General features: G+C 57.4%; 1 protein-coding gene across 1 annotated transcript; it reads left to right on the top strand.

Moving 5' to 3' along the window:
• The first annotated feature begins 12,506 nt into the window (after positions 1 to 12,506).
• On the top strand, positions 12,507 to 13,540 carry TMEM121 (transmembrane protein 121). Its single transcript, XM_062581788.1, has one exon. It carries the CDS (start codon positions 12,575 to 12,577, stop codon positions 13,511 to 13,513), a length of 939 nt encoding a protein of 312 aa, XP_062437772.1. The 5' UTR covers positions 12,507 to 12,574; the 3' UTR covers positions 13,514 to 13,540.
• Positions 13,541 to 13,922: the final 382 nt, after the last annotated feature.

Below are 13,922 nucleotides of genomic sequence, written 5' to 3'. Positions count from 1 at the left end.
TCGTTCCCCTTTTCCGGAGGGTTTCGGGGCGCTGCGGAGCCGGGGACGGGCAGAGGGGTGCCGGATTTCGCACCCTGCTGAGATTTGCTTCCCGCTGCCTTCGCCACGGCTGCGCTCCAGCTCGTGATGCATCTTCGTGCCCCGAGCCTTAACACGGGGGTGGCGGGGGGGGGGGGGGTGTGCTGATTTTTAGTCTGGCGGTATCTGAAAAAAAAGGAATTTGCAAACACCGTTTCTGTCTCTGTTTTCAGCCCAAGAGGGAACAGACGTGTTCCTGGTGGACAAGCGACGCGGCTGAGCTGCGCCGTACCCGGAGAGGCGGAGGGCGGGCTCAGCCGTGGGGTTACTTGCTCCCTTCTCACGGGGCAGCGCAGAGTTTTGCGGTACGCTGAGCCACGCGCCAGCCGCGCGCTCCCCGAGGCCGAACCGGCGTCCTTGTTTTAGGAAATGCCTCGTGCCTGAGTGCATTAGCTTTGGGGACTGCGTTTGTTTAAGGCTTGGAGATGTGCGGGAGCCTGTTCCAAGGATTCGCGGAATTCTTTTGTCTCCATCTGTCCCGGAGCCCGTCTCCAACTGCGGGTGCCTCCCGCCGCCCGGGCCGCCGCGTCCCCTTTCTTGTCTGGGGAGAGAGGCTTGCCGGGCACATTTCTTCTCCTCCAGGGCTGGCATCCCAAGCAGGTCACGTGGACCCCATCATTAGCAGAAGGCCCTCGAAAGAGCCAAACGCTGTAATATCCTCTCTCCATAGCAGCTTGCTGGGCCAAGATCCTCCACGCGCTGGCTAACACAGGGTAAGCCGTGCTGAAAAAGAAATAGGGTGATTTTTGAAGGTCAGACAAGGGGATACAGGAGGAGACTTTGTTGGGTTCAACTTTGATTTTATTGCGTGATGCAGTCTGCAGGGACCCAGCGGGGAGCAGTTCCCCCGTTGCATGTAACCTGGGGGGCCACATGCCCACAGGTAGCATGCGCCACTTGGGGCAGCCGGACCCCAGAGCTCAGCCACCTCGCTGGAGAGCAGAAGAGAGGGCAGGAGAGCTGTGAAACCAGCACGTGTGCTACAGCTGTCCCTGCTGATACACATGGAGGCAGGCTGCCAGATGCTACCAGAAATGCAAATGGAGTTACCTCTAAATAGAAAAGTTTTTTTTTTTTCTCTAAAACTTTTGCATCAAACAATTCTTGGAGGCAACCAAGAGCAGGGAGAATGAAGCAAGCTTCACAAGTGACCCGAGTCAGGAACAAGCCCCTGCAGCAACCGAGGCCGACCGCATCCCAGGCTAGGTTAGCAGTTAGGAGTGCAGCCAGCCAGCTTACGTTTTCCAATAATTCCAAGAGCTCAAGCTGAACAGCTAAAGCCCACAAAAGACGATGACAATTGCAAGATTTGGGAGCTGCAGCTCCTCTTTTGGTGCCTCTGCCTCTTCAAGGTCCTGGATGTCAGCTCTCAACTTAGGGAATGAGAGAGAGGGAAACAAGAGATTTGCCGCCAAGAGGCTCCTCCTAAAGTGGAGCAATTGCTTGCTCCTAACTGTTGCTCGTGGACAGGTTCAGAGAGGGCCTTTTCTTAAAAATCGAAATTGGGGTGACATCTTCTTGACTGCCAAAGGAAAACAAAAATCATTTCTAGCAAGAGAGTTTCACTTCCTTCCCCTTATGCCCTTTTTATACCTGAAGTTTATAATGATGTCGGTTCATTAGTAGTGTCGTTTAATTAATACAGGTTCAACTGAGAGTTAAACAAAAAACTATCATGAGTAGCAAGAGTGCTTTCCATATGCGTTTTGATTTAAAATGTGAAAAAGGGGAATGAAAAATTAGCCCCTTTTGAGCACAGTTAAGATGGAACAACTTCAAAAGTTAAGAATTTGGGGCAAGTTTTCCTTTTTAAAAGGGTTTTAAAATTAACCCTTTATGCTCAGGTTCCACCTCCTGCACTCTGAATATCTCTTGTTCCATTGCAAGTAAGGAGATCTCAGACATGTGTGGGCCTTGGACTGGCCTGCACAGAATATCCCCTCTCTCCAGGGCCAGGACGTCTGGACTCATGTCCCTCCCCACACTCCAAAAAATGCCAGCCAAAACCAGTTGCTCCCATGAAAGCTGGAAGGGTTTTCCCTGCTCATACAGCAATTTGTGTGCCACAGCTCCTGAGCCACTGACATCTCTGCAGGCAGCATCTTGCTCATCTTCTTGCCTCTTGAATGTTTAACACTTCCTTTTTTTTAATGGTGCTGTTATCCTTCACAAGACTTTGCTCAGCCTGTTTGCAGGGACTTCCCACCCATCTGGCTCCACTGTGTCCCTGAGGATGAGCTGGAAAATTTCTCTCTGCTCTCTGCCCTGATGCACCAACCTCCTGTATTGAAGGGGGAGAAAGAAAATAAAGTATTTCCCTGTTCCTAAATAGCATCTTTCACCAGTTGGTTAAGCTGCAAAACGGAATAGCATTGCATTACAGTGTTGTACACAACAATTTCAGGCTTGCACCGGAGGTGCATAGCCTTTCCAAGCAAAACAGTTCCTGTTAAGGGCCTCTTGATGATACGGGGACAGAAGCTGGGCCCCGGGGAAGCGGCATGCAGAGATGTCAGGGGGCAAGGGACCTGCGTCTCAGATAAAGCTAGCACCGGACTCTTGCAAGGCACGGTTTTCCGATGTCAGAAAGGAGCGGGCAAGAAGTCACCAGGGACAGCCTCTGGTGTCCACTGCTGAGCGGCAAGTCCAAGTGCTAGTGCAAAGGCGATGGCCTGTAGCCAACTGCACTTCATGCCACCGCAGACCTCAAAGGTGTGGGTGGTTGCTTCCAAAGCACGTCCACCTTGTTCCAGGTGGCAGGGACTGCACGTTTACTTCTGGTCCTTGCATGAAGGTCTCCAGATCCCCCTTTCATGTCCAAAGGGTGCAGGCACAGCCATGGTCTCATCTCTGACACAAGTGATTTCATGAAGGGTGCCTGATTTGGTGTGCAAATACCTCTCGTGGCACAGAGCCTTCCTCACCAGCAGGCTGGGCAAACTCATCCTCCCCCCCGTCCCGCTCCCTCCCTCCCTCCGCGAAGATACGCAAATACCAAGAGCCTGTTCCTGAGGCTGGAAGTCAGGTTCAGAATTTTAATGATGTCCTGTATCCTATAGCCTTTTATTTGGGGAGAAACTGCTCTAAATGACCCATTTTCCTTAGTATAATGATAATCATTACTAAGAGGAAAATGAGCACTGAAGACGGGGGCAAACGGAGGCACAGAAGAGATGGGGCAGCTGATTCTGACTGGCAAAATACTGCGTGGAGAAATAAACCTTCTGTACGTAGAAGGAATGTAAAGATGCCTTTAAACATTCATGTAAATTTGTAACAAATAAGTCACCGCGGCTTGAAACGGAAAGCGCAAGAGAGCAGCCGTAAATATTTTATCTCCCTGGCAATGAGCTCCAGCACAGCAAATTGCCACATCCTCCTGGGCGAGGGGATGCCTGCTCATGGTGTTGGATGGGGAAGCTGCAGCATCTCCCAGTTTCCGAGCGCCCGCCTCATCTCGGATCTGGCAACTGGACCACAAGACCTTTCCTACGACTTGGGTCCCTAAATCCAGGGAACTAGGCTTGGTTTCTGAGCCCTGGGTGTGAGAGGCCTGGCTCTCCCTGCCTCCTGGGAAGGTCCCCTGTCTTCAGAGCAGGAGTCCAGAGCCCGACTGCTTGCTGGAGATGGCGTTCAGCTGAACGCACTGCCAGCTCTTAAAGCTGCATGAGGGTACAAGCCGGAGGAGCCAGGGAGAGGCCACCTCAAGACAAAATACAGGGCAGATCATTTAGTGCCCAGACTTCAGGCTAAAAGTCATCAGCTGCTTCTGACCAAGGTGTTCAGGCATCTAAATAATTCAGTTCGACGTGACCCCAAAAAACCCTGTAAACGTGTAATTGATTGGGTGAGTGAGTTCTGATCGCAGATAATTGCTCCCTTCCAGAGGAGCTTGCAGCAGGCCCTTGGCCATGCTCATATGCCAAGGATGTGGCTGGTTAGGTCTGTGAGTGATATAAGAAGTCTGGTCTCTGGATGCTGGAATTGAATTAGACACCAGCAAGACAGATTTTATTAGATTTATTAGATGGCTGGTAGAAGGAAGGCTGAAAACCAGAGGAAGAGAAGCATCTCCTTGGAGACCTCTGGGCTGGGATTATTTTTCTTGCACTGAATTGAGATGGGTGCAATGTTTATGTCCCAAGTGACGTCAAAGCAGCAGATGCCAGCATTGCCCCCCCCCCACCTCGAGGATGGGGAACACAGAGGACAAGGGAGTGACCTCAGGCTTGGGGTCTGCATGGAGGGCCAGCCACGGCCACTTGCCATCCTTCCAAACCTACCCAGCATCGCAACCTGCTGCCCAGCAGTCCTGCAGAGCACTTCTCCTAGAGGAATTAGCACAGGCTAAAACTGGGACCAGGATGACACCGAGTCCCATCTTCAGCTCCACAGCACCACCAACTGCCTACCATGACTCAACTGTGACTTAAGAGCAGATGAATTAATCGTTGTGTGCTGGAAGATGCACCACTGGGAGTTCTTGTTCTGCTCAGATTTCATGATGACCGGTGGGGACCTATTGCCATTATAATTAATATTGGACTGGCCTTGCCAAAATAAATTCATTAAGTGCATGGGAAGACAAAGTCCCTTTGCTTTTCCAAGTCACCCACTTGCTTGCTCTCCCTCTGTCATCCAGTTTTGAGGTGAGGTTTCTGCACTGGAACTTGGACAAAAAAGTGACATTTTCGGTGAAATTCATGCAGAGTTTTACATCAACGGTGCCTCACAAAAAGCAGCAGCCAGACCTTCTTTTTCCGCATAAGGGTGGGAAGCTCCGTGTGAGTGTTCGCCCCCATCTCCAAGCATGGGGTCACTGGGGAAGCCTGAGCCTTTGGACACAGCTCCCAGATCAGGCCAGGCCACATCTCCCGAGCTCTCCAAGCCCTCACTGAGCCGAACCTGAAGGGACAGCTCTGCCGGGCTCTGCGGGAGCGGCAGCGGAGCCGGCGGATGCGCCCTCCTCTCGGCAGCGTCGCGGAGCTCGGCTCCTGCTGCTCCGCCAGAGCCAGCCGCGGCCGGTGGCCTCGTGTTAATTAAGAGCAGAACAATCGCTCTTAATCAAAGGTCAGAGGGATGGCAGAAGCAGCAGACTGCCCGTCTCACGCGCGGCATGCCGCCCAGCCAATCCCCACCTCCACCCACGCTGCCGAGAGGGAGCCACGGGGCGTGTGATCACGTCTCCCTAATTGCTCGCAGCTGCACCCTACCACCGTGGCCGGGCGGCGGGGATGAAAGCAGAGCAGCACCAGTGAGGGGTGAAGGGGATGCCCATGCCTTGCTGTCTGCTGCAGCTGCACCCTTCCACCGTGGCCGGGATGAAAGCAGAGCAGCACCAGTGAGGGGTGAAGGGGATGCCCATGTCTTGCTGTCTGCTGCAGCTGCACCCTACCACCGTGGCTGGGATGAAAGCAGAGCAGCACCAGTGAGGGGTGAAGGGGATGCCCACGCCTTGCTGTCTGCTGCAGCTGCACCCTTCCACCGTGGCTGGGATGAAAGCAGAGCAGCACCAGTGAGGGGTGAAGGGGATGCCCATGCCTTGCTGTCTGCTGCAGCTGCACCCTACCACCGTGGCTGGGATGAAAGCAGAGCAGCACCAGTGAGGGGTGAAGGGGATGCCCATGCCTTGCTGTCTGCTGCAGCTGCACCCTACCACCGTGGCCGGGATGAAAGCAGAGCAGCACCAGTGAGGGGTGAAGGGGATGCCCATGCCTTGCTGTCTGCTGCAGCTGCCTCTGCGCGGGGTGTTGGTGGGGAGGGCCATATAGCCCGGCTCAGCACCACGTGCGTGGCAGAGGGCACCTGAACGCGCCCCACAGCACCCTGCGGCGTCCTTCCCCCGTCCCCTCTGGGGTTTGGGGCCATGAGTTGCTAGGGCCGGTTGCGGGTTCAAGTCTCCCCTCTGGACGGGGCAGTAGTGAGCGCCTGGGAAGGAGAGGAGCGTCTCAGGAGCACCGGGTGCCTTTGCGCCTGGGGGTGCAAGCAGGTAAGTGCCCAGGAGGCAGCACTGCGCCCTTGCAGCAAAGCTGACGGCACCCGGGGCCATGTTAGCGGGAGCACAGCCGGCGGGCGAGGGAGGGAGCCTGCCCCTCTGCTCAGCACTTGGGGGGCCACTGGAGTGCTGGGGCTGGGCTCCCCAGTAGAAAGGAGGATAGTGACACCCTGGAGAGACCACCAAGGTGGTCAGGGCTGGAGCACAGGACATACAAGGAGAGGCTGAGAGAGCTGGGTTACTTCAGCCTGGGGAAGGTCCTGCACTGCCTGCACCTCTCAACAGGAGATGCAGAGGAAGGGCCAGGGTCTTCAGAAGTGCGTAGAGACAGGGTGAGAGGCTACAGACACAGGCTGGAAAATGGGAGCTTCCAATGAGAGGATAGGAAAAAATCATTCCCCATGAGGGGGATCATAGATTCAGAGGCTGAAAGAAAAGAGCTATGGGATTTTCACTCCAGGAAATAGTAGACTTGAGCAGATGAGCAGCCTGCTCCAGCTGGCTCGGAGACCTCCAGAGATCCCTCAGGTCAGAGAATCCAGCAGGTGCCTTTCTGCCCTGGTCTCTGGAAAAGGGGAGCCTGCAAGCCAGCTTCTCATCCCTTCAGCTACCTCCTGCTAAATCATCCCTATCTAAATGCTCTCTCTTGTGATTCCAAAATGCCTACAGAGCTCAAAGATTCATTTTCCCTGAGCACTTCCCAAATTTCTGTCCTAAAAACCTCCAGTTCCCTGTAGCCCCTTCTCCTACAAGCATGCTTTGAGCACTAGGATACTCCCACTGCTTTCCTATTTATAGCTGCACAACCACCGGCTCCCATTTTGTGATAATTAGCTCACACCCTCTTAATCATGCCTAGATGAGACAAGGGGTAGCCAGAGCTGCTTGGCTCTCAGATGGCTGATGCTGCCAGAGCTGCGAGAGCGTGTTGGCTGAGCATGCCTGGGACATTGCTTTCAGGGACATTTGTGCTTCCCTCCACCCGGGAGGGTGAGAGCAAGAGCGAGGACAGGGACCAGCACAAACAAGGAGTTTTCTGGTGCTCTGTGTACTGGGATTTATGGCAGTCTGCGGGGGAAAGCATCTATCTGAGATGTGCTGCTTCCAGGAAGAGATTTTCCTTTCCCCCAGTACTGGTAATGTGAGGCTATTTGAGGACCTGGCAGCAGTTCATGCACAAGAGAACGGCCTCGAGCTGCAGAGCTTGGATCCTTTTTAAGCCCTTGGCTCTCTTAAGTAAGAAAAATTTGAAGCTCCAGGTTTTACTTGCTGGTGGAGCTCGATGGCCGGTTTGGTTAGACTTTACCTGGGGAAATACAAGCAGAGGTCGAAGCTGGGGTCACGTTCGTGCCTTTTATTTAGACCAGCTTTGCAAAAGCAACTTTCAGGCGCGCTGTCAGTCCTGCGGTTCGTGGCAGGACGAGGCTTTCCCTCGCGCCGAGCGCCCCTCCACGTGCCACCTGCCCCACGGGCGTCAGGGCACCTTTAGCGTGGAGGAGGACGCTCTCCCGGGGGGAGGCAGCGCGGCGGTGCCGCTGCTCGGCCGCGCGTCCTTCTGCCGTGACGGGCGCGACGGCAAGGCGAAGGGAATTACGGACCTGTCGGCTTCGTTTCAGCCTTCGGAAAAAGAGCGAAACAAATAAAGCGGCTGCCTGGAAGCACCTGGAGGAGAACAAGCAGCAAGAGCAGCGCGGCTTGTCAAGGGCTCCTCGCGTCGAGCCCCACCTCGTTTCCTCCCGCGAGGAGTTAAAAGGTTTCGTGAGCGGGGGCACGTTGCTGTCTGGAGAACTCCCCCGGCTTGGCAGTGCTAACTGCTTCCTCTAAAACCAGCATGTTTTACTGGGAAAACAGCAAATGGTTTTGATACTGTCAAAACGTAGTATTATACTTTAAACATTATACGTACAAGTGGAAATGAATCATTTACTTTCTCTAAATGCTATGTTTTGGCACCCAAAATGCCTGAAAAGTGTGGGGTGGTTTTTTTTGTTTTGTTTTTTGGACATGTCTGTCAAATTGCATCAAAATCGGCCCGTTTTTGAACGGGGCGAGGTTCCCTGCGCCTGCCGCCGGCTGTACCGCCCGAGCGCCCCGGGGAGCCCGGCCGCGAGCGCAGGCAGCCGCCCGGCGCGGGTCCGCCCCGGCTCGCGGCCGCGGGCACCGACAGGCGGGTTTCCTGCTTTGGTTTTTCCTTTATTTATTTTTTTTCTGGTGCTTTCCCCTTGGGCGTCTCCCCTCTGGAAGGGAGTGTGAAGCAAAGCTGCCAAAGGAGCTACGGAAGTGTCGACCCCTTCCCCGAGGCTGCGCGAGGCTTCGCTTCCCGAGGGCTTTGCCTGCCGGCCCTGCTGCGCTGCCTGTTTCGGGCAGGATCCCGGACCGATCTGCGGCTCCCCGCCGCCGCCAGCTCGCTGTGCCTGCAGGGTGAATTGTACGTAAGCGTCAGCCAGCCGGGCTCTTCCCTCTGCCGGGCGCAATTAGCGGGCAGGGTCCGGAAAATCTTCCGCGGTCTCGTTTCCGTGGCAGGATGCGCTGGCGATGCCATCCGGAGCCCGCCGGGAAGCGCGGCCGCGCGGAGCTTGCAAATAAAAACTTGGCGAGCTGCAAAACGGACGAGGAGTTAGGGGCCGCTTCCCCGCCCCGGGGCGGCCGGGTGGCGGGTGGCGGGGAACGCCACCGCTCCGTTTCCATCCCCGGTGAGGCGTCCGGGCGGCAACGGAGAAATCCTCTGCGTTGCTGTGTTTGCTAAAGCCGATCAAAGAAATGATACCCAGCGAGCGCGGCGGCGGGGGCTCGCGCCCGTGCCCGCACCGCTCCGGTTGCTAGAGCTCTCCGAGCAGCGAGCTAAAGCCAAGCGGGAGCAAGCGCACCGGGAAGGACGTAGTGGAGCTCTTCAGGCCGGCGAAGGACTAAATGGAGGGGAGCGTTAGTCTTGCATCCAGGGAAGCTGAAATAAATCAGAGCAATTAAAGTGTAAATGAAGCTTTAAGCAATGCGGCACCGTAACTACCTGGGAAGCACGTTGCGTATGCGTTTGCCTCGCTCCCCCCCCCTTTTATTTATAGGCAGAGTGGAAATTGCTTAAATAACTTGAACTGGTTTGCGCGAGGCTGGGCGAGCGCGGCGCAGAGCGCGGGGAGGCTGGGCCGTGGGAGGGGGCACGCGGAGGGCGTTGACGGCAGAGCTGGCGGTAATTAGTCACCGCGCAACGAGCCGCCGGCTTCCCGCGGGGAAAGCACGGCTGGGTTTTCTTCTGCAGCGGCTGGGTTGATGCTGAAGCACGGCTGCAGCCACATGTCTGCGGATAGCCAGAGGCGCTGTGGGGCTGTCGGGAGGTCCGGGAAGAGGTGCTTCTCGCTGCAGCACGCCACGGTTTCTCCAGAGCCGCGTGCGGTCCCCGAGCTCCTGATGCCCTCCAAGAAGGGCAGGACGTGGCCCTGCTGAGCGAGGAAAGTTGCTATTCTTCATGCACAGGTTTAAGAGCCTGGTCTGAGCGGCCGTGCCCCAGGCTTGCCCTTGAGCCCTATCTGCCCGCAGACCAATTGCTGCCGGCTGGTGCCACCGTCCAGCGGGTGGCAGGTGGGCACGTGTGCTCGGCCCGTCTCGCGCCATCACCGGCCGCAGGTGCGAGGGCTGCTGGTGGAACGACTTCTGCAACGTGGCGCGTCTGCTCGGGGCGAGCAGTGCCGCGGGAGCCCCGACGGCTAGCGGGGCGCGGGGGCCGCGAGGAGCCGTCAGCCGCGAGCTGCCCGTCTGCTTTCCTGGCATCCCTCGTGCTCCGAGCTCATTACGTCCAGGTGAGCTGTATTTTTACTTACAAGGACTCCTGCAGGAAGCCAAAGCTTTGCAAACGCCTGTCTAGACGAACGCTCGCCCAGAGGCGTTCGTGTGGCTAGCTGACAAGCTCGTCTCCTGGTTTCCCCAGCCAGCTTCGCAAGCAGTCGCCGAGTGTACTGTCAAGCACAGTCGTTTAAAAACTGTGAATCAGGGCTTCTGAGAGCAATAATTGTTTAAAAACTGCGTGCTCTTCTGTAATAGTGAAGAGGCTTTTGCTTCCCCCCCCGGAGGGATAGGCACGCGTCGTTCGGCTGTGCCGGTTTTTCTCCGCGGGTTTTCTCCTGCTTTCGGTAAAACCGAAACGCCCGGTGTTTTTATCGTAGGCCCCTCGCCCCGCCGCGGCGGGCAGCTGTCGCGAGCGCGCGCGCGCACCGCCGCCGGGGCGGGATGGCGGTCTGCTGCCGGCGCGAACGTTGCATTGGTGTCGGCCAGCGCCTGGGGCTTTCCGCGCGCCGCCGTGGGCACGCGGAGGCGGCCTGGGCGAGAGGGAGAGACCCGCGCGGCGGGGAGCGTCCCGCGGCCGCTCGGGCGGCGTTCCCGGAGGGCTCGCTGCGGCAGCGCCCTGCGCCGGGGGCGACGAGCCCTACAGCCAGAATATTTTTCTTCGGCAAAAGCCCGGGCCTTTCCTCGTGCTGGCGAGCTGCTTCCCCTTTAAATAACCGTTGTCTTCTGAAAGAAGAAATACATAAAGGGGGAGAAAAAAAACAGCATTCCCTCTTGAAAGACCTAATTTATCTGGAATTATCCATCCTTGGCCGTAAATCCCCTGCAAAACTTGGCACGAGTTTAAAGGCGGTTGCAGCGGTGACCATATATTTTTATCTGGAACCTCAAGAAGGGACAAGCGGCGGCACTAAAAGGCAGCGCGGGGCGGCACGCCGCCGCGAGCGGGCTGCCGGGGCTGCGGCGTGCACCCGGCCGTGCCGCGCCGTGCCGAGCCACGAGCGCCCTGCGGGCTGCCCGGGAGCCCCGCTGCGCGCCCGCGTCCGCTCCCGAGCGGTTTGCAGAGAGCAGCCTCCTCCTCTCTCCCCGGAAGGTCTGAGGGCTCCTGCCCGTGAGGGCGCCCCGTGGAGCGCAGGAACATTCCCGGCGGCTGAGGGGCGCGCGGAGCAAAGAAACGGAGCGAGGGAGGCCGCGTGCCGCGCCGCGCCGTGCCGCGCCGCGCCGGGAGGCGGCACCGCGGGGGCCCGCGGGCCCTGCCGGCTCCTCGCTGCCTGGGAGCGCCTCTCTGCACGCTGTCGGGCGGCTGCTCGAGCCGCGAGGAAGCGGCAGCAAAGTCACCTCCGGAGAGCGCTCGATTATTTATTCTCAGCAGGTAGCCGAGCGCTGCCTGCTGCCGCCCGCGCCGCAGGCGAGGCGCGTTGCCGCTTCACGGGCTCTGCTGAAGGCTGGCAGCAGCGCGCGAGCGGCTGGCAGCAACCATTCGAAAACCAAGGTCATAATTCAGCGCAAATTCGCCCTGCGCTGGGACCGGCCCCGAGCACGCGGGATCCCCGGCCGGCAGCCGGCCCCTGCCTGGGCTGGGCGCCTCCGGGCACCGCAGCCGCGGGGTGACTTGGCCGCGCAGCCGGTTTAGCGGGCGTTTGCAAGTCTCCGCTCGAGTTCTGGGCCGTGCGTTCTCCGCAGGAGCGCCCAGGACTGGAGCTTGGGGTGGGGAGCCCTTACGTGAGGGAGGCACGCCGAGCTTCCAAATCCAGGCCAGGTTCATCTCGAACAAAACGATGTTCTGCATTAAGCCTTGCCTAAATGTTCACTGTGCCTGCGTGCTTCCTTGCACAAGCATCCTCCGCACGCAGCCGCGGTGCGGACGAGCTCGGGGGATGACCATCCTCGCGGCCGCGGTGCCAGCGTGCAGGGGCACCCTAACGCCCATTCTCTGTGGTCTTTTCCAGGGCAGTAGAATGGAGGGGACGTGTCCACAGCTGGCAGCAGAAGGAGCCTGCTCTGATCGTCGTGGGCCCGGCGCTGACCGGCAGCGATAGGCACCCTGCAAGGCCACAGGGAGACCCCCGCACCACGAAGGAGTTTGGGTTATCGCTGGGAAGACAGCAGCCTTTCCAAGACCATCTCCCCTGCCTCCTCTGCTGGCTTGCACCCACACGGCCAGGCTGGACCTCTGCCCGATCACCCACCTGATTTCCAGGGATCTGTATGAGAGCTTCGAGCTTGGCGCCCAGAGGTGCATTAGTGCCGTGTGATTGCTGCCTGGCTGGAGAGGCAGGATCTTTCCCCTCTGGTTGATGACGATGGGGGACCCCACACGGAGGAGGAAGCTCCCATAAGGAGGCCCTGCACATTCCTGAGCCCTAGCTGCTGGCAGTGGCAAGTGCCTGGGGCTAGGCTGGTCAGCTGGCCCAGGAGTGCTGGGGGAGAAACACGTCACTTAAAGGGCAGAGCAATCTGGCTGTGCACCAGTTGGGTCTGCTGGTGGCTGCTGGAGTGCGCAGAGCCAGGGATACTGTCTGCAGAGGCCCCAAGGAGCCCCAGGAGAGCAGGAGCTGCCGATTGACCCGCTGTTCTTTGCTGTCTCTCAGGGTGGGGGACAGAGCAGCCCTTAGTCCCGTAAGGGCTCGTGGCTGATGCACCACCTTGCCCTACCAGCAGATCTTCTCCCCTAGTGCAGGCCAGCGCTCAACGTGGCGTGGAGGGAGGCCTACTCGTCTCACCATGGTGCTGCCACCACCTGACAAGCGCCACGTGTGTCTGACCACCATTGTCATCATGACCAGCATGGCCTTCATGGATGCCTATCTGGTGGAGCAGAACCAGGGGCCCCGCAAGATCGGCGTCTGCATCATTGTGCTGGTGGGGGACATCTGCTTCCTCATCGTGCTGCGCTATGTGGCAGTGTGGGTGGGGGCAGAGGTGAAGACAGCCAAGAGGGGCTATGCCATGATCCTTTGGTTCCTGTACATCTTCGTGCTGGAGATCAAGCTGTATTTCATCTTTCAGAATTACAAAGCTGACAAGAAGAACCTGGAGACAGTGGCCAGGAAAGCCTTGACCCTGCTTCTGTCCATCTGCGTACCAGGGCTTTACCTGGTGTTGGTGGCCTTGGACAGCATGGAGTATATACGGACCTTTCGGAAGAAAGAGGACCTGCGGGGGCGTCTCTTCTGGGTGGCCCTTGACCTGCTAGATATCTTGGACATCCAGGCCAACCTGTGGGAGCCACACAGGACTGGCCTGCCCATCTGGGCAGAGGGGCTCATGTTCTTCTACTGCTACATACTCCTCCTGATCTTGCCTTGTGTGTCCCTCAGTGAGATCAGCATGCAAGGGGAGCACATTGCCCCACAGAAAATGATGCTCTATCCCGTCCTCAGCTTGGTCACCATTAACATTGTCACCATTTTCATCCGGGCCATCAACATGGTCTTGTTCCAAGACAGCAGGGTCTCCACCATCTTTATTGGCAAGAACATCATTGCAATAGCCACCAAGGCGTGCACATTCCTTGAGTACAAGCGACAGGTGAAGGAGTTCCCCCAGAATGCCATCGCCCTGGAGCTCCAGCAGAACTCCCTCTCCCACAACCAGACTGTCCACAGCGCACAGGGCATTCCCCACGAGCCATCACCCACTAGCGAGATCCTCGACACATGATGGATCACCCCGAGCCAAGCCTTGGTTCACATAGCCCCGTGGCAAGCAGAGGAGGGCTGCTGCTCTGTTGCTGCATGGGGTGAGCGTGACAGACAAATCCCAGCAGCAAGGGCTCTTCTAGGCACAAAACACCAACCATGTTTTAATTGAGCTATGGAGCGTCCCCTAGACCTCTTCATCTCAGGTATAACCCTAGGAGTCCTCCAGACAAACCAAATGAACTTGCAAAGGACCTGAACCAGCTAATCCTCTCCCTCCCTTCCACTGACTTCTCTCTTCCCGAGCAAAGACCACTAATGTTGCGGTGTCCCTTTTTACTCCTCGAGCACCTCACCTTTACTCCAAGTCTGGAACGAGGATTTTGTTACTGGAGACCTTTTTATGGAGCAGGGGCAGGGGGGTAGGTGTG

The sequence above is a fragment of the Rhea pennata genome, chromosome 8, assembly GCF_028389875.1.
Source record: "Rhea pennata isolate bPtePen1 chromosome 8, bPtePen1.pri, whole genome shotgun sequence".
NCBI classification, from domain to species: Eukaryota; Metazoa; Chordata; class Aves; order Rheiformes; family Rheidae; genus Rhea; species Rhea pennata.
Note: the sequence above shows the minus strand (reverse complement) of the source record. Positions and strands in the feature narration are given on the sequence as shown.